General features: G+C 44.8%; 1 protein-coding gene across 2 annotated transcripts in view; it reads left to right on the forward strand.

The window, feature by feature from the left end:
• LOC121279427 (nucleolar protein 4-like) overlaps window positions 1-21,359 on the forward strand; it is a 546,201-nt gene that overhangs the window by 106,159 nt on the left and 418,683 nt on the right. For both annotated transcript variants that reach the window (XM_041190669.1, XM_041190670.1), the window contains exon 4: window positions 8,513-8,625. In XM_041190669.1, the coding sequence (XP_041046603.1) occupies window positions 8,513-8,625 (113 nt within the window). The remainder of the gene's footprint in view (window positions 1-8,512; window positions 8,626-21,359) is intronic.

Here is a 21,359-nt window from a genome sequence, read left to right on the forward strand (position 1 = left end):
TTACGGATTGTGTTTGAGTACAATTCTGCTGATGGCCCATAGTGCCTCATGGATGCCCACACTTGAGTTGTTAGATCTTTTCGAAATCTATCCCATTTAGCACAGTGGTAGTGCCGCACAACATGGTGCAGGGTATCGGCAATGTGAAGGCATGACTTCATCTCCACAATGACTGTGCAGTGACCGCTCCCACCGGCTGATGCATCTGCAGCTGGCAGGTTGGTGAGGATGAGGTCAAGTATGTTTTTCCCTCTTGTGGGTTTCCTCACCAGCTGCTGCAGACCCAGTCTGGCAGCTATGTCCTTTAGGACTTGGCCAGCTCAGTCAGTAGTGGTGCGACCGACATTGAAGTCCCCCACCCCGAGTGCATTCTGTGCCTTTGCCACCCTCAATGCTTCCTCCAAGTGATGTTCAACATGGAGGAGCATTGATTTATCAGCTGAGGGAGGGCAGTACGGGGTAAGCCAGCAGGAGACTTCTTTGCCCATGTTTGACCTGAGTCGATGTTGAGGACTCCCAGAGCAACTCCCTCTGGGCTGTATACCACTGTGCTGGTAGGACAGGATATAACCAGGGATGGTGATGGTGGTGTCTGGGACATTATCTGTAAAATATGATTCTGTGAGGATGACTATGTCAGGCTGTGAGATAGCTCTCCCAATTTTGGCACTAGCCCCCCGATGTTAATAAGGAGGACTTACAGGGTCGACAGGGCTGTCATTTCCATTCCTTTTTTGAGGCTTTGATACCCCATAGTGGCTTGCTAGGCCATTTCAGAGGGCATTTTTAAGAGCCTGGAGCCAGACCAGGTAAGGACAGCAGATTAGTGAACTAGATGTGTTTTTACAACATTTGACCTTTATTCAATTCAAATTCCACCATATGCTGTGGTGGGATTCAAACCCAGGTCCCCAGAGTATTACGCTGGGACTCTGGATTACTAGTCCAGTGACAATACCACTACACCATCACCTCACCACTGCTCTCTGCTTTCTATCTGTTTGCTAATTTTGTACCCGTGTTGCAACTGTCTCTTTAATCCCATGAGATTCTCTCAGGATGGGGCACCTGCATGCGTTCCTGCCAGCCTGTGTATTGGTTGGAAAAAGAATGGCTAGGTAATTATGGTGCAACACAAAAGGTGCTGCCTATAGCAGGCCTTTTAAAAAGCAACTGCCACATCAGTCCCAAGGCTCATCCAAATAGTCAGCCACTTCACCAGCACCAGCATGCTTCAGTGCTTCAGTTTGGGGATAGAAATTCAAGGATAGTGGTGGTGTGCTGCATGCTGTGGAACTTTGGCTTAGTTAACATAAGTGATGGATTTGATGGACACAGGTTGCAACTTATCGCTTCTTGTAATTGGAGTACAAAGGTGTCTGGCAGAGCAAGGTTTAATGTGGTACTGAGAAATATACTCAGTGTGATGCAATGAGACACATGACCTGAGACTAGGGTTAATTGTGGACTGTATAGAGACCTGAGTAGAAGCAAGCATGGAAATAGCTCATAGTTTGGGCTGTACCCTGTATATATGTACATAGCTATGTGTTACCCATAAATACTTAATGTTCAACCACACAAGAGACAGAACCTCTTTGTGAGACCTACTGAACATACAACTGGCAGCTAATGGAAAAATTCCAGAACCTCAGAGAAGCTGGAGCAGAAATCAAAAGCTCGAAAATTAAAGGAGCACCTGAAGTGAAGACACAGAGGGAGATCGTCTGAAAGGAGCTCCGTTGCAGAATTAGAAGCAGAAAGGCAGAAGAAAAATCTCCACTGTGCAGCTGAGGACTGCACAAGATCTCGCGGAGGTCCATTGCGAATGCTCACATAGTGCAGAGTCAAACAACCTATCAGGGGTGAGCAAAAAACTCAGTTCTAAGCCAGGAGTATCTTAAAAAGCTTAAGTGCTGTCAAAAAAAAGTCTGAGCAGCTTGTTTCCGAAATCCCTGTGGCCAACCCAGGTTCAGAATTGGCAACATGCCACGTGGCGGCCGAGCTTGTTGTAAGAGAAAAAAGAAGTGTAAAGTTTAAAAATCTTAGCTAAAGCCAGAAATCAATTGTAAAATACCAGAACATCCTCCGATATTGCAGGGAAGAACCAAATTGTTGATTTAATAAATTACTGCAAAGAGCAACACCCAAAGATGTTGGGACTGCCATTACTATGGCAGTCTGCCAAAATGCCACAAGTGTGGGAAGTCTTTTTGAAAAAACAGTTACTGCAGTGCCATCTTTAAAACCGGCAAAGCATTTAACGCTGTACTCACTTGAACTTATAAGCAGCCATGGACAACAAATCAACACTACTGGAACAATTTGGATTGATCCAAGGCCAGACCAAATGCAAATTTGGGGAATTTGCTGAAAAAATTCTGATGATACATGATGGCTTTAGGATTAGATAACAAGTAGAAGCTGAACAAGTGAATATACTACTTTATTCAGTAGGTGCAATAGCTGATGATATTATTGCCAGGCAACGAATAAAAGAATCCTCAGATAAACCTGATGAAGTCATAAAATCATTCAGTACAAATTTTAATCTAAGAAGCAACAAACTTTTAGAGCGAAGTTCAACAAACATGCCTAATAGCCACCAAAGAACCGGTTGACTCTTTTATAAACAAATTATACAGTTTAGTTGAAGACTATGACTATGGTGACCTTAAATCAGAACTCATAAGGGACAAAATTGTTTTTGGAGTGGCTGATAATGCCCTTTCAGACATACTACAGACCAAGTAAGATCTGACTCTAGAAGAGGCCATCTAAGTAGTCAGACAATCTGAAATCTTGCCAACAGCATTTTATGTGGTGAAAGCAAGCCATGGTATAGAGCAACACCAAGTTACAGCTAGTAAAGCAACAAAGGGGCAGAGAGACTCCAGGCCAAGGAAGGCAATACCCAAGTTGACCACAAGAGGGCAGGTGACCATGTCAGCGCTGTGGAGCCAAATGACCTCACAGGCAACAGCAATGTCCAGCAATCTCAATGCAGTGCTTCAGCTGCAACCACTTGGGACACTTCGGAAAGCTATGCAAAGTTAAGACATCCTAGGCTTGGTCTAAATAGCCAAGTGGTTATGGTACTGGGTTTGTAACCCCAAGATCAAGAGTTCAAATCTCACAATGGCAAACTATGAAAAAAACAATGAACATAAGTAGGCTTGGCCTAAATAGCCAAGTGGTTATGGTACTGGGTTTGTAACCCCAAGATCAAGAGTTCAAATCTCACAATGGCAAACTATGAAACAATGTAACTTCATCTGAAACAGATGGAAATGGGTTTGTACTTGAAAGAGTTACACTGACACCACTGGGGGTAAAAAAAGAGGCTTGGCCTAAATAGCCAAGTGGTTATGGTACTGGGTTTGTAACCCCCAGATCAAGAGTTTAAATCTCACAATGGCAAACTATGAAACAATGTAACTTCATCTGAATAAACAGATGGAAACGGGTTTGTACTTAAAAGAGTTAAGACATCCAGACAGGCAGAGGATCCAAAGACAACCCATAAGACCGAGGTACCACACCAGGCTCCAATGGTTGCTGTCACACTAACTTAAAACACCATGACACAGATACTGCAACCTCCAGCCAACTGTGCTTCTTGGGTGAGGCCAAGGCCCCTGGATTCTCTTTTTGGAATGTGGACATCTCAATAAACGGTCACATCACCAACTTCAAATTGAACAAGGAAAAGAGTTTTACAGTCCTCCTGGATAAGGAATCGTGGCTGTGAGACCTCTGTTTATGAACAACAGACACACCACTCTACGAGCCTGGAGGAATCTGACTTCTGGTCATAGGCGTGATCCTAGAAACGCTAAGGTATGGCAACAAGCAGATATTTGAAGTCATGTACATCATTCAAAACTAATCTTTTTCTCTTTTGAGCAGAGATGCATGTCTTGCCCTTAACCTTCTTAAAATAGCAGAAGACGTCAAGACAACCTCTGTCGTCAACTACACAGAACTGTAAGTTCCCAAGAGGCCCAACAAAAGGAGAATCTCCTTTGGGACCTCAGCTCTGAATTGTCTTCGCACTTCACAGAGCTGGTTTGTCCAATTTCTTTGCAGGAGGCAGAATCCCTTCTTTGGTCAGACAAGCCAAACCTTCAGATGATTACTACTGTACCTCGAGAAAAGGCACACAGGAAAATGACTAGCATTAGATGAATGAGTGTCACACCAGGCTCCAATGGTTGCTATAACACTACCTTAAAACACCATGACACAGATACTGCAACCTCCAGACAATGTGCAAAGCTGCAAGACAATGCTGGAGCAAGGAACTAGTGACCATTAACTCACCAGCGCACACCTCAGTGAGGCACGGAGACATGAGGAAGAGTACAGTTTTGCAATAAAAGCCAAACTGCAAGGTGAGCCCACTGATGAGGAACATCCAAATGGCAGGGAGAGTCACCCACAAAGAATACAGCAGGTCATGCGGAAAGAGAAAAAATGAGCTTGCTCCATGAATGAATGGAGTGAACACTCTCTCCCGAAAGAATGAGACAAGTCATTGGTCCCTGAGTGGAGCAAATGGGGAGTTGACAAGAAGAAGTTCAACCCCAAGAAGTAGAAAAAGCATATCAAAAGAAGACAACCAAGTGCCAGAAATACAGACTACAAATCAAAACTCTGAATCAACAAAGGTTGCCCAAATCAATAGAGCCTACCACTCCCCCGAATGTGACCAGCATGAGATCTGGAAGAATTGTCAAACCTCCAGACTGTTTGCATTTATAAAATCAGAGACTTGACAGGGGGAGAAGGAGGTAGTATGATTGTAATGTTAATACATTGGATAAAGATTTTGGGGGGAGATGTAGCATAAGAGTGTCTGGTATACCAAGGGTTAATGTGGAACTGGGAAACAGTACTGCCCACAGTGTGATATAAAGAAACACATGACCTGAGACTAGAGTCAGTTGTGAAGAGACCTGTGAAGAAGCAAGTATAGAGTTAGCTCATAGCTTGGGCTATTGTATACATGTACATAGTTATGTGTTATCAATAAACACTTAATGTTCAACCATACAAGACTCAGAACCTCTTTGCGAAACCTACTGAAAATACAACATGCAACAGTACTTAAAGAAACTCTGTTACTTGGTGAAACTGTAGCAAGTGCTGTGTCATGTTTTTTCAGGTTATCCATGTCTGAGGTGATGCAATGCCTTGTTTGAGCAAACAATGCATCTTTGACTTGCTTGATGCACCTATTTACAGCCAATTAAATAATGTAACTGATGACCCCAAAGACAGCCCAGAATTGTCCTGTAACCTAATTATGTATGTGGGCAGACCTTCACAGGTACTGGCAGTAGGCATGGGCTGTGGTTCTGTGACATAATTCACAGGTGACTTCTCTTGTTAAATGCAGCCTCTGCTTGCACTGTTCTTGGGTTAACTGGAATTAGAGGCATATCGGTGTCTATATTCTGGAGCAGAGGTAACATTGTTCAGGTGTCATATGCTCCCTGTGGTGCTTGATCAAATAGATTCTCCAGCTCCTCTTTCCTGAAAGTAATACAGATGGAAATATCTTTCCAATAGGTATCCTACTGCAGCCATTTTAGAATGGAGGAGGGTGTAAAGACAAAAACAAAAAAACTGCGGATGCTGGAAATCCAAAACAAAAACAGAATTACCTGGAAAAACTCAGCAGGTCCGGCAGCATCGGCGGAGAAGAAAAGAGTTGACGTTTCGAGTCCTCATGACCCTTCGACAAAGTTCTGTCGAAGGGTCATGAGGGTGTAAAGATGCCCCACAAAAGAGGTATACATTAAAGCAGTAATCAGTAGGGAAAAAACAAATTCGAAAATTAGTTCAAAAATGAGGACTCTGACTTTCTGCTGCACATGCTGTGCATTCAATCTTCTTTGCTGCTCACATTTTAAGAAGAGTTTAGTTACATCCAGCATTATTGAATCTTCAACAACAAAAAATAGGGCATAATGCATTACCATACCAGTGCTGCCTCGTTTAACTACCCAACAAATTTGGGTTGATGCTGCTGATGTCTAATATTTATGACACCAGAAATTCAATGTTTAAGTAAACTTGGCAAGCGACTTTTGTGTTTTCTGCTCTCAACTAACATAAAAACATAAGAAATAGGAGTAGGAATAGGCAATTTGGCCTCTTGAACCTGTTCCGCTAATCGGTAAGATCATGATTGCTCTGATTGTGGCTTGAACTCCACTTTCCTGCCTGCCCCCTACCCTCACACCCCTGTTCCCTCCCACCCCCATAACCCTTGACTCCCTTGTAGATCAAAAATCTGTCTAACTCAGTCTTGAGCCAATCTCTGGAGTAGAGAATGCCAAGGATTTGAGAATCAGGTGGTTTAAATAGGAAAACCTACTATTTTAGTTCTATAGGTGACCATTTCACATTGAATGATGCTAAGATTATTCTTATATTGGAAGTTTAATATTTCTGAAAAAATAAAGAGGACAATCCCTAAGGGAGGTGACGCATAATTATTACTCCAGTGTCAGTTATTTGGCTTAAATTGATGGCCTCTCCTCAGACAATGATGAGTAAGAGCTCTTTTATAAGTTATTTAAATGCAGATGGCCAAGACCTGATTTTAATATAAAAGCAAAATACTGCAGATGCTGAAAATCAAAAACAAAAATAAAAATACCTGGAAAAACTCAGCAGGTCTGACAGCATCTGTGGAGAAGGATACAGTTGATGTTTCAAGTCCGTATGCCTCTTCATCAGAAACAAGACATAAAGAAAGGAGATGAAATATAAGCTGGTAGAAGTGGGTGGGACAGGAGAGCTCAATAGGGGACCAGTGATAGATGGAGGCCAAGAAGAGACTGCCAAAGATGCCATAGACAAAAGGACAAAGGGGTGTTGATGGTGGTGATATTATCTAAAGGATGTGCTAATGGGGACATTAAGGGAAGCAAGCTAGTGGCAGATGGCCCTAGTGCAGTGGGGTGGGGGGAAGGGATCGAAATGGGCTAAAAGATGGAGATGAAACAATAGATCGAAATTATTTAAAAATAGGAGGGAAAAGAAAAAAATATAGTGTAAAAAAAATTATAAATTATTGGAAAAGTGGGGATGGGAAAGGGAGTGGGGATAGAGGAGAAAGTTCATGATCTGAAATTGTTGAACTCAATATTAAGTCCGGAAGGCTGCAAAGTGCCTAGTCGGAAGATGAGGTGCTGTTCCTCCAGTTTGCGTTGAGCTTCACTGGAACATTGCAGCAGGCCAAGGACGAACATGTGGGCATGAGAGCAGGGTGGTGTGTTGAAATGGCAAGCGACAGGGAGGTCTGCGTCATGCTTTCGGACAGACCGAAGGTGTTTTGCAAAGCGGTCACCCAGTCTGCGTTTGGTCTTTCCAATGTAGAGGACACCACATTGGGAGCAGCGAATGTAGTAGACTAAATTGAGGGAAGTACAAGTGAAATGCTGCTTCACTTGAAAGGAGTGTTTGGGCCCTTGGACGGTGAGGAGGGGGAAAGTAAAGGGGCAGTTGTTGCACCTTCTGCAGTTGAATGGGAAGGTGCCATGGGAGGGGGTTGAGGTGCAGGGGGTGATGGAGGAGTGGACCGGGGTGTCCCGGAGGGAACGATCCCTGCAGAAAGCTGCCGAGGGGGTGAAAGGATGATGTAACCTTAAGAAGTAAGACCTGATTTTTCTTTCCCTTAGTTGTATGTGGATTCTGTTTCTAGTTAATGGGTTGTAGTCTAGCCACTGAAGTGGTTGTTTGTCCTAACTATTGTTGCAGAAACGCTCTCCAGCCTGTGTTTAGGATTTGGCTTCCTACTGCCTGTGCTAACAACAATAACTTGCATTTACATAGTGCTTTTAACATAAGAAATAAAACAAAGTACCTCACAGAAGCATGAAGACAATCAACACCAAGTTGTGGAAGGAAATATTAAGAGAGGTTACCAAAAATGTAGTCAAAGAGATTACTTCTAAACGTCTTAAAGATGGTGGAAATTGAGTTTAAGGAAGGAATTAGCTGGTGATGGCACAGCTGCCAGTGGTGAAATGACATAAGGGAGTATGCAGAAGAAACTGGAGATGAAGAAGTGTTAGGGGTTGAGGGGTATGCAGGGGTTCATGAGAAGAACTGTAGGCCTGCAAAATGTTACGTAGATATGGAGGGTAAGGTTATGGTGGGAATTAAAGAGTAAAATAAGAATGATAAATTTGAGGGATCCAATGAGGTCAGGGAGTCAGGAATGATGGGATGTAGGAGAGAATATAGATAACAAGGGAGCTAGATAAAAAAGCATTTCAGCCCAATGAAATGGTGGAAAATGAAACTATTTTGCTGTTGACTTCAATTTAAAGTTCCATTTTATCATTGAAAGTCTTTTTTTCTCTTCTAGTGTGGGCCCATGCCAATCTTTTCATTTATTGTTAGCAGTGGCTTCCATCACCATTGTAGCATTCTTTTGAATAGCAACATGGATTCAATATATTATATATGTGAATTTATATTTCCTCTTTTCCAGAAAATGAAAAACCAGCTTCTTTGGTGACCAGTATGATAGACTATAATATGCCTATAACAATGGCCTACATGAAGCACATGAAGCTGCAGCTACTGAGCTCTCACCAAGATGAGGTATAGCGCTTTTTAAAAGAATAATCATCTGGATTACAGAAAAGAAAATGTCATTTACAGCTATAGAGAATTTAATAAAAGCAAATACAATATTTTTGGTTAAAATTATTAGGATTTCTAATGCATAATATTGGATAGAGTTTGATTTGAACTTTACTGTTGGTTATAGCGGATTTAAAACCTTTGACCTTAATTTAAGCTGTTTAATGCCTTTGTTAAAATATTAAGCATTCAAATGTTAATCTACATACCATGAATTCAAGGCTATCAAGAGTGCAATATTTTTGGCTTAGTTTTTGTTTCTTTTCAATGCTTGGTGATGGAAGTAGAAGCAACATATTCCGCCTAAACAGACATATAAAGGAAACATGAGACTGAATTTTCAATCCAGGGTTGGGGACCTGATGCCCAAATTATTTCTGGGCCCCAACCCTGCATTGCATCAATGTCAATGGCGCAATGTGATTTGGATATGCAAAGAGCCGAACTGGCCTGGGGATGAGTTAGGTGCCCAATTAACAGCGCTGGGAGCGGTCTAGAGGTGAGACTCAGTAACTGAGGGCCCTTTGCAAAGGCAGACAACAGCCGTGTGTGGGCTTGCTGCTCAATGAAGCAGTGAAGCAGCAGGGACCTCAGGAACAGCGCTGGCATGGGCAGGCATCCCCAGGATTTGCAGAAAGCTCCCATGAGGCTTCAACAGATACAGGGAAGAATTTTTCACTCAGCGGGAGGGCGCTCGTCTGACCCATTCAAGCATGAAATAACGCATGATTATGTCGGCTGAGCGTGCCAACATCAATGCACAGTCGTGCGATAGTTCGGTTGGGTGTGCGCTGGAGCCAACAGCGCACCTGCCGACAACTAAAAGGCCTATTAAGGCCGTTAAGCTATCAATTAAATTAAAATTTTGGCTGCCTGTCCAACCTAATGGTTGGCGGGCAGGCAATTTTTTGGAAACCTCATCCATAGGCGGGATGAGGTTTCCAAAAACAAATAAAAATAAAGTAAAAGCTTTCATTTTTCATTAATAACATGTAATAACATGATAAATGAGAGGATATATTTTATTACATTTTTATTAAAATTAAAAAAAAATCTCTTCATTTCCCTGAGGCAGTCCCCTGCCTCGGAGATTATGCAGCGATCACTCGCGCGCATGTGCAAAGTTCACGCTCGGCCAGCTCGCACTTCTTCCCCCCCACCCCACACAGGCATCGTTTAGCGCTGCAGCTCCTGTTTCATGCCTTAATTGGCCCACCAGCGTGAAATCGCAGTGCGGTGCTGATCACAGGCGGCGGTCGGCTTCCTGACCTCCCCAGCCTGCCCTGCCAAGCCCACCCACTAAGGGCAAAATTCTGCCCATGGTGTCTGATAGGAGAGAAGTTTTGTTCCCAGTGTTAGGAAGAAATCTGCCTAGAGAAACGAAGAGAGCATGGATGGAGGTGGCTATGGAGGTCAGCAGACAGGGAGTCACCAGAAGGACATGGGTGCAATGCATACCTGATAAGGTATGGAAAGGTGAGAGGCAAATGACACCCAGATGATGGGTCTCTAACTCTGTTTATATCAGCATGCACATGAGCTTAGCAGATGCGTGCTTACAGTTCTTCCTAGCTCTGACAAATCAAGTGCCTAGTTGCATCACTGAGGAGTGCAACATCTCATGTGGATGTCATTATGGAATAGGTGAGAGAGGGCAGACTACTCATAAATTTTTCTCTCCTCATCCTGTAGAAGAGAGTGCATAAACTTGCAGGAAATGTGTCGGATGGGTGGTAGTGTGTTACAGCTCCACACTCTGATCTCGATGGAGACGACAGTGCTGGAGGTCACTAGGATGCCATGGCATCAGGCTGTGGGTGATTGCAAGCAAAGAGGTTATGAAACACAGACAGGATCATTTGATAGCAGCATCTTCAGGTGAAGGGCATAGAGGATAATCCTGTCCCATGTACACTACTGTACAACTACTGTCAAGTGCAGAGCTGGTTGTCCTGAGGCACCTGCTGAGTAGCCCGAGTTCTTATCACGAGCTTCTTTAGTCTTTCATAGGGTCAGTTGCGGACAGGGAGCAGAATATCCTACCTCAGTCGTTGCCGGTCCCCTTGACAGCCACAGATGTTCTAGAGCCGGCACCTTCACATTATTCCTCCACACCTTCTACCATGGGCCTTAAGTGTCACAAAAAACAAGGGTTTTTCTGGAGCATCAGAGGCAGATGAGTTCCTGATGTCGGAGATCCTTGAAGCATTGCAGAGCCATTAAAATACAATGGAGGAGTCTCTGTAGTGCATGTGATCTGTTATGACTCAGGGTTTAGAGTGCATGAGCTCCTCCACTGAGAGAGTAGGCAGCCTAATGAACAACCATATGCAGCAGGAACAGCATGCTGATATGCACAGAAAGTGTGAGACGCTGTGTTGAATGGACTGCTCTGCATCACTGATGGCGCAGAAGTGTTTGTGGATGTCAGCTTTGTCCCAGCCAATGGCCACATTGAGCATGCAAGGGCACCGTGAAAGGGCTGAGGCAGTTGAAGAGGCTGATGAGGGGGAGCCATCTCTCGGGCATTATCCTTCACCTCCTCGGCTCGTCTGACTAAAAAACCTGTCATGCAGCAAGGCCCTGAGACAGAAAGGGCTGCCCCTGCAAGGATGTAGGTTTACCTACCTATGGAGAAACCCCCACAGGCACCTAAATGAGGACAGAAGCCACAGGCATCTCAGCTGCAAGCAGAGACAAGGGAACAGGCTTCTTCCGCCTCTTCCTTAGCCACAGGGAGAACCACCCCATAAAAATGGACAGGAAAGCAAGGTGCAGTGCACTTATTGGGTCACCTCAGTGATGTTTTCTCAGTTTATTAGCTCATTAACTTTTCCTTTAATAATTGCTTTTGCCTTTGATCATAATTGCATGTTATTATTGCTTCTCAAAAGAGAAATGGAGTTAATGGGTGAGAGGCCTGGGGAAGCTGGGTTTGCTGCAGTGCCATGGTATGTGTTGTGGGAGACCACATTTTCAATATATTTGGGTGGCAATGTGTGTGCTTGCTGGCTGGTCTTTTTCTGATGTGAGATGAATAACAGCTATCTGTCAGAGGGCTGAGAGGTACTCAAGTGAAACGCTGCTGAATTAACATGGCCTTGTGGCCATGCAGGCCTGCCAATTTCCGTGAGGTCTGGAACGGCCTTGGTGGTCTTCCTCCAATGCCTGGACACCTGCTCCTCTGGAGCACTCCCTTCATCTTCCTCTTCCTCCTCTTTTTGCTCCTACCTATCCTCTTTTGAGGAAGAGTAGGGTTACCATTCTCCTCTTTATTGAACTCCAGGCCTCTTTGTATTCTTATGTTATGCAGCGGGCAGCAGAAGACCACAATACGGGACATCCAGGCAGATTTGTGCTGGAGGACACCATCCAACTGGTCAAGGCAATAAAAGCACATCTTCAAGATGGCAATGGTCTGATCAATGCAGGCTTGTGTGAATAGATGGCTTTGGTTGTAGCGCCTCTTTGCACTTGTGGTGGAGTACCGGACAGGCATCAGCAGCCACCTTTTCAGGGGATAGCCCATAACCCCAAATGCCACCCATGGACTCTGGAAGTTGGTATGAAGAAGTGTAGACTCTCAAAGGACAAAGGCATCACAACAGCTGTCTGGGAACTGAGAACAGACCTTCAAAAAGATGCGCTTTTTGTGGTCACAGGCCAGCTTGGATGTTCATCAAATGGAAACCTTTTCTGTTCAGGAATCCAGCTGGCTGGTCTTTGGTGCCTTGATTGCTAGATGAGTACAATCAATGACCACCTGGGCCTGAAGGAATCCCATCAATGGCGGCAAACCCCTTTGCCCTTTGTGCCTGCGATGTTCCATCTGTCTCAAAATGAATGTAGTTCACCAACTGCAGGAAGAGGTGCCCATGACCTGCCTGGTGGTGTGATGAGCTGCTGACTGCGAGATGCCACCCAGGTCCTCAGCTGATCCCTGGAACAACCCGGAAGCATAAAAATTCAGGCCAGTTATGACCTTTGTGGCTGCCAATAGGGGACTGCCATGGGGGCCATATGGCATTGAGTCATTGTGGACCCGAGTGCAAATAGCTGAGACTTCTGTGGCTCTGGCACTCTGTCATCTGCAGATAGCTGACATTTGGCCGGTACATCAAATGTTTTGGTGGCACTTTCTTCCCCTTGCAACTCCTCACTGTGCTCCTCTGGCCTCCTCCTCACTATGAGGATGCATTTGTTGACGCTCCTCCATGCTACTCTGTCCAATGTCAGAATAGCCTGCTCCCATCTGAACTTCTTAAGGTGGCGCTCCTTCATTCACCAGGGCTTCCTCCACCAAACTCTGATGGCCATGTGATATCGGCAGCTTCATGTCCCTTTTTAGAGTCCAACTACTCACTGTTCGCGAATGCAAATTTCTCAGCACCAGTGATGGCAACTTTGTACCACTGAGCAGTGAAGTATCAATCAACCTTTCTTAAAGCTTTTGACCAGTCCATCCATAGGAACATGTGACTTAGGAGCATGATGAGGTCTTTCAAGCCTGCTTTGCCATTCAATAACATCATGACTGAGCTGGTTGTGGTCTCAGCTCCTTTCCTGTCTGGCCCCCATAACCCTCATCTATCAAAAACTGTCTAACTCAGCCTTGAATAAATTCAATGAACCAGCCTCCACTTCTTTCTGGGGAAGAGAATTCCAAATATTAATGACCCTCTGAGAGAAAGAAATTCCCCTCACTTTCGTCTTAAAAGGCAGACCACTTATTCTTAAACTGTGTCCCCTAGCCTAGTCCCTCCCACAAGAGAAAACATTCTCCCAGTATCTACCCTATTCAAGTCTGCTCAGGATCTTGAACAAAAACAAAAATACTTGGAAAAAGTCAGCAGGTCTGACAGCATCTGCGGAGAGGGATACAGTTGACGTTTCGAGTCCGTATGACCCTTCATCAGAAATAGAGAAATGAGGTGAAATATAAGCTGGTTAAGGGGGGTGGGACAGGTAGAGCTGGATAGGAGGCCAGTGAAAGGTGGGGGCAAAGAAGAGATTGCCAAAGATGTCATAGACAAAAGGACAAAGGGGTGTTGATGGTGGTGATATTATATAAAAGATGTGCTAATGGGGACATTAAGGGAAGCAAACTAGTGGCAGAAGGCCCTAATGCGGGTGGGATGGGGGGAAGGGATCTAAATGGGTAAGAGATGGAGATGAAACAATAGACCAAAATAAATTTAAAAATAGCAGGGAAAAGAAAAAAATAAAGCGTAAAAAAAAAATAAATTATTGGAAAAAGTGGGGATTAGAAAGGGAGTGGGGATAGAGGAGAAAGTTCATGATCTGAAATTGTTGAACTCAATATTAAGTCCGGAAGGCTACAAAGTGCTAGTCGGAAGATGAGGTGCTGTTCCTCCAGTTTGCGTTGAGCTTCACTGGAACATTGCCGCAGGCCAAGGACAGACATGTGGGCGTGAGAGCAGGGTGGTGTTTTGAAATGGCAAGCGACAGGGAGGTCTGCGTCATGCTTGCGGACAGACCGAAGGTGTTCTGCAAAGCGGTCACCCAGTCTGCGTTTGGTCTTTCCAATGTAGAGGAGACTACATTGGGAGCAGCGAATGCAGTAGACTAAATTGAGGGAAGTGCAAGTGAAGTGCTGCTTCACTTGAAAGGAGTGTTTGGGCCTTTGGATGGTGAGGGTCAGTAAAGGGTCAGTTGTTGCACCTTCTGCGGTTGCATGGGAAGGTGCCATGGGAGGGGTTTGAGATGCAGGGGGTGATGGAGGAGTGGACCGGGGTGTCCGGGAAGGAATGATCCCTGCGGAAAGCCGCTGGGAGTGTGTGTGTGTGTGTGTGTGTGTGTGTGTGTGTGTGTGTGTGTGTGTGTGTGTGTGTGGGGGGGGGGTGTGGGGGGGGCGGTGTTGGGGATGAACGAAGGGAAGATGTGTTTGGTGGTGGCATCTTGCTGGAGTTGGTGGAGGATGATCCTTTGAACGTGGTGGGGTGATAAGTGAGGACAAGGGGTCCCTACCATGGTTCTGGGAGGGAGAAGAAGCTGTGAGCGCGGATGCGTGGGCGATAGGCCGGACACAGTTGAGGGCCCTGCCAACCACCATGGGTGGAAAACCTCGGTTAGGGAAGAAGGAAGACATGTCAGAGGAACTGGTTTAGAAAGTGGCATCATCAGAACAGATGCGACGGAGGCGAAGGAAGTGAGAAAATGGGATGGAGTCCTTACAGGAAGCGAGGTGTGAGGAACTGTAGTCGAGTAGCTGTGGCTGTCAGAGCTGCTGAGCTTTTCCAGGTATTTTTGTTTTTGTTCCAGATTTCCAGCATCCGTAGTATTTTGTTTTTATTTCCGCTCAGGATCTTATATGTTTCAATAAGATCACCTCTCTTTCTTCTAAACTCCAATGAGTATAGGTCCAACCTGTTCAAACTTTCGTCATAGATAAGCACTTCATCCCAGGAATACGTCGAGTGAACGTATTCTGAACTGCTTCTAACGAAATGATATCCTTTTTCAAATAAGGAGACCAAAACTGTACACAGTATTCCAGATGTGCTCTCACGAAGGCCTTGTACAGCTGCAGTAAAACCTCTCTATTTTTATATTCCATTCCCCTTACAATAAGTACCAACATTCCCTTTGCCTTCTTAATTGCTTGCTGTACCTGCATACTAACTTCTTGTGATTCATGTATCAGGATGCCCAGTTGCCTTTGTACCATCAAGTTCTACAATCTCTCAAATTAAATAGTACACTGCTTTTCTCATCATCCTGCTAAAGGGTACCAGTTTACATTTTCCCACATTATACTCCATCTGCTATTTTTTTGCCTGCTCACTTAACCTGTCTATATTCTTTTGTAGACTCTTTAGCTCCTCTTGACAACTTACTCTCCTACCTATCTTGGTGTCATCGGCAAATTTAGCTACCGTACCTTTGGTCCCTTAATCCAAATCATTGATGCAGATTTTAAATAGTTGAGGTCCTAGTACTGATCCCTATGGCACTCTATGAGTTACAGATTGCCAACCTGAAAAAGACTCATGTACCCCTACTGTCTGCTTTCTGTTAGCTAACCAATCCTTTAACCATATTAATGTTACCTCGACACCATGTGCCCATAACTTATGTTGTAACTTTTGCCGTGGCACTTTATTATTGTTACTTAATCAAATAATTCTAATAAATAAGTTAAACATGACTTCTCTTTCACCAAACCATGTTGGCTCTGCCTGATCCCATTATGATTTTCTTATATACCTTCCTTAATAATGGATTCCAGCAGTTTCCCTATGACAGATGTTAGACTAGCAGGCCTATAATTTCTTGTTTTTTATCTCCATCCTTTCTTGAATAAAGGTGTTATGTTTGCTGTATTCCAATCCGCTGGGACCCTTCCAGAATCTAAGGAATTTTGGAAGATTATTATTGGCTATCCATCACTAGCAAGGATGGTTGTTTACCATGAGTCCAAAGGTGGGTTGATGAGGCTGATTCGAGATCTGCAGACTTTATAGCACGTAGGGCATTTGTTGTCATGTGGGACATCTGGTGATGTATTATTAGTTTGGGTCATGGTGTGTTCTTTTTGCTGCTGTTGCTTTTCCTCTTCTTATTGTCATTATTGTGTCTCAGAATGCTGGGATCCTTCCCACAGAATCCACTGCCATCTGGTTCGGTCCAGGGCAATGGTCTCCCAGGAATGGATGCTAATGTTGCATTTCTTCGTTGAAGCACTTTTTCTGTCCTCCTTTGGTGCATCTGACCTGACTGAGCTGGGGGAAGAAGACCTGCTTTTGGAGACTGGTATCTGACATCCAAACTGGCATCCAATGCCTCTACTATCTACGCAGCCACTTCTTTTCAGACCCTGGAATACATGCCATCCTGGGTACTTGCCAGCCTTTAGGTTTAATAGTTTTTCCAGCGCCTTTTACCTGATGATGGTGATTGTTTAAGTTCCTTTTTCCCGTTAACCTCTTGATTTTCAAGTATCTTTGGAAAATTTTCTAAGGGTGGAATTTTCTGTGCCCACTGGCATCGGGTCATGGCAGGCGTGAGCGGACAATATGGCGGAAAGGCCAAAAATTGGTTTCACGACGTCGTGAAACCAGTTTGCAATTGTCCGCTCTGTCCCTCAATGGCGGGCTGCACATCAGAAACTTCATTGTAATACATCTGCCTGTCATAAGCCCAGTTTGCCAGATTCATTCCCCCCATGTCAAATTTTCCGCCCATGTCAGCGGGTAAACAAGCTGGTGCAGAATACGTCTTTACAAGTGTGACATGCAGAAGTCAGGACTTACCGTCAGTGCTTTGCTTACATTGAGGACATCCGAGGAGCAGAAGATGCTGGAGCCTGACAGCAACTGGGGGAATATGCTTCACATGCTGGGTGGATTCTTATGGACATGGCTCTGCTGCAAAGCAGCTCATGGAAGATGGAAGGTTACCATTGAGGCTCTGCTTCAGGACTTAAGTGTCTTGGCCATGGCCTGCTACGGTTCTATCGTCAAAGGGGTGGAGAGGAAGGTGTAGGTTTGACTAGGAAAGGAAAATGTACCGGGGTTGGGGGTAGTGGGAGAGGAAAGTCTAGCTCTTACTGGGAAAGAACGGTGTTTCAGGGGGTGGGGGTAAGGATGGGAGGGAATACATGGTGTTGTGGTATGCCTGATGGTAAATGCCGAGCTGCCCAAATGCCAGAGGGAAACTTGAAACAGCTGCCAAAACTTTTTTTTCAATTTGTATAGTATGAGGAGAGGTTCTGAAATCAGGAAATTATTTTTCTGACTACTTGTGATGATTTTATGGTAGAGTAAACATTTATTAAAAGAATAAAGTCAAAAAAACTACAATTACACTTCGACATAAGAATGGCTTCAGACAGTGAACAGCACTTTAAAACAGTTCCACAAGATCTTAATTTAACTACCCTCAGAGCTAACCGTCCCTTTTTATGTTCAGCAACTATCCTTATAGATTTCAAAATCCAAACAATTACAGTAATTTTTGCCACACAGTGCCTTTTTTTTCTTGGGGTGTCCTCTGAGAGTGACAGCACATGGTTCACCCAGTCTGGCCTTGTTCACACTGTCTTCTGGGAGTTCTGACCAGCTATCCTGCTGTCTTTTGGGAGATCTAAGCAGCTACCCCCACCTAGGCTTCAGTATTTCCTTAAATGCATTCCTTCCCTTTGATCGCTCTGTTGTCTCAACCAGTCTCTTCAGAAATGCTTTCTTCCCAGAAATGATTAAACTTGTTTCCTTAAGCTGGTTCTCAGACTAATGAAAACAAATTTATTCTATCTTTACCTTAATTACACCTTTTTATAACCTGCATATATCCCCCTTAGAACTAAAACAACACGGTTCAAAACTACTCATTATTGCTTTATGAGAGGGTGAAGGTGCGATGATATAGGTAGAAAGGACATTGAGGGTGGTTGGTGGGGAATCAGAGGCAAACACGGACCCTGGGGCTGGGAAGGAAGAGGTTGGAAAGGTCAATGTGGATGGGGTGGGATTTTTGGGAATGTAGGGGACATACACAGTCACCTGGATATCTTGGAAAGAAAAAGGTTCTGGCTGGTAGGTGACGGTCGGGAGGTGGAAAATGGTGCTGGTGGTGGGGGGGCAAAAGTGATGGGCGAAGGACATGGGTAACTGGGAGAGGGGAAAGGACATGGGGGCGGGGGGGGCTGTGAGGAGGGGGGTGGCTAAAGATAGATGTTACATGCACCATGCTTCTAAAACTGAAAGTGAAAGGAGACTCATGTTGGGCGGGACCAGATGCTGCATGGGAGTATGATTAGTGGGTGGGCAGAGATGCAGGTCAGCTCAGATGGATGACTGAAAGTGAATCTCAGCAGGTAGCATTAAAAATGTTCAGGACATTGAGGTGAATGTGATGGAGGAAGGATCTGCCTGTGTGGGAGAGTGCTTATACAAGTCTCTGAAAGGCCCTCCCACACACCCACTTCTCCCTCCAGAATCACTAATGGACTGGCTGCATTCAGCTGAACTACTAGTGGCAGGGGGATGCAGTGGGGGACTTGTGAAGCCTGTCAATGAAGCTGAAAGACATATTATTCAGTGAAAGAGAATATATTTTCAGATTATAAAGTGACAAAATATGTTTATCCGTGCAACCAACTGTGATCAAAATTTCTTAACTTTTTTAGGCCTAACACTTCTAGCTGCTGCCCTGACAGATGCAGCAGGATGGAGACACCCTGTTGCCTCTGATGACTTCGATGTGGGTCCTCTGGACTTTGGGCCAGCAGCTCCCTCTGCAGTGCCAGAGGATGAGGTTGAGGGTGTCACAGGCAAAGAGGACTTGAAGGGAGAGGACAGCCTCAGATTCCTGAGTGGATGACCCAGGGGTGTCCAGCTGCCGCTCCTCCTCCTTTCAGTTGCCTGAGGGCCCAGGCCTGGCTCCTTGAGGCGAAGGAGCACCTAGAGGGACACCGTGGTGCCTGTGCGCATCTCTGTGTTCTGCTGGACCAGGGTCTCCATGGCACACGCCATTCTTCCCATGGAGACCTCCATTCGCACACATGTAGGCACCACTTCATCAAGAGAGCAGGCGGATGCACTCCTACCCATGTGGCACTCTGTTGAGGCCTTCCAACAGCTCTACATGATGTTCCCCCAGCTCCTGTTGTCGCCACAATGAGCTGGAAGGCCGAATCCAGAGACTTGCCATCAGATTCGGACCTTACAGATGCCTCTTCCCTCACAAATGCCTCTTCCCCAGCAGTCCTCCGATTGCTGGGGAGTTTAGCTGAACCTGCCTCCCCCTAATGTGGACATCTGTCTGTGTGGTGACCACCATATTGTGAACCTGAGCCTGCTGTAGATCTAAATTCCACTGAGGTGTGTGGCTATGCACTGGTGGGAGGAATGGGTAAGCGCTGTGACAGGTCTTCGAGGCTGCTTATTTCCAGCTCTTCAATGGAGGAGAAGTCCTCTTAGCTGGATATGAGGACCTGGATGGAGCTGAGGGACTGGCTGGCCGAGGAGGTCAGTCGCTTGGCAGAGCTCCCTGTGAACCAAAGTAGAGATAATTAGTGCATGGCAGCAGAGCGGAGGTAGAGGACATCTTGGCGGGCCTCCACGGCCTTCACAAGGTGCTCCAGGGGTGCATCACTAAATTGGGGGGTTCCAGTCTTCTTGCCTTTTGGGGCCATGTCTTCTGTGCAGTAGCCCGGGGCTGGAAGTGGTGAGAAGTTGGCACATTAAATATGGCACCTGGCATAAGGAAGCGGCAAGGTAATGGCGTAGTGGGTGAATCGGAAGCCGCTCGCCAGCGAAATGGCATGTTTCCCGGGAATGCATGATTACTGAGGCGGGATTGGCACTATATGGCGTGAAAAGCCGCCGTTGCTGCCAGTGGGTAAAATGTTCTTTTTCCCACCTGCTACCCCACTTAGCGCAAATCTGGGATGATTCTGCCCTAAGCCTTCTACTTGTTCTGCTCCTCCACCATTTCCTTTTTTCCATTATGGATTCCCCAGGCTCACTCTCTAGAGGACCAACATTAGTTTTAGTTACTCTGTTCGTATTTAAATACTTATACAACTCTTAATATCTGCCTTTATATTACTAGCCAGCTTTCTCTCATTCTCTGCTTTCTCCCTTTTAATTTTTTTTTGTCATTCTTTGCTGGTTCTTAAAATCTGTCCAGTCTTCTGACCTGCCATTAATCTTTGCATATTTGTACTGTTTCTTTCAATTTGATTTTATCCTCAACTTCCTTATTTAGCCACATATGATGCATCCTTCTCAGAGTCTTTCTTTCTCACTGGGATAATTCTTTGCTGAGCGTTTTAAATATCTCCTTAAAAGTCTGCCCCTTCATCTCTAATGTCCAACCTTTTAACCTAGTTTCCCAGTTCACTTTAGCTAACTCTGCATTCATATGCTTATAAATTACCTTTATTTAGATTTGAACAGTAGTCTTAGACCCACACTTCTCCCCTTCAATCTGAATGTGAAATTCTATCATGTTATGATTGCTGTTGTCTCGAGGCTCCTTTACCTTGAGGTTATTGTTTAATCCTTTCTCATTGCCAGGTCTAGAATACCCTGCTCCCTGGTTGTCTCTAGAACGTACTGCTCTTAGAATTTGTCCCAAATACTTCTATTAACTCATTTTGCAGGCCACTTTTGCTAATCTGATTTGCCCAATCAACATGTACATTAAAGGCCCCCGTGATTGTTGCAATGCTTTTCTTACATGCCCCATTTATTTCTTTCTGTATACTCTGTCCTACAGTGTAGCTACACTAGGGGGCCTATAAACTACTCCCACAAGTGACCGCTTACCTTTCCTATTCCTATTCTTAATCTCTAGCTAAATAATTCTATATTTTGCTCTTTCGAGCTAGGGTTATCTCTCATTACTGTACTAATGACAACCTTAATTAACAGGGCTACCTCACCACCTTTTCCTAGCTTCCTTTCTTTTCAAAATGTCAAATACCCTTCAACGTTGAGGTCTCAGCCTTCATCACCTTGTAACCATGTCTCTGTAATGGCTATCAGGTCATACATATTGTTACAACCAGGTTATCAGGGCTGAACTGGCTCCTCTTTTTGTCCCACTCCTGAGTTAGTTATAACAAAGTTTGAATTTAAAAGGGAGGTGATATTGCCAATTGACTATATATTTAACTGTGTATGGTTCAGTGCAAGAAATAAGCCAGCCAGGTTTCTAAAGTTAAC

Source organism: Carcharodon carcharias, chromosome 6, assembly GCF_017639515.1.
Source record: "Carcharodon carcharias isolate sCarCar2 chromosome 6, sCarCar2.pri, whole genome shotgun sequence".
In the NCBI taxonomy this organism is placed as follows: domain Eukaryota; kingdom Metazoa; phylum Chordata; class Chondrichthyes; order Lamniformes; family Lamnidae; genus Carcharodon; species Carcharodon carcharias.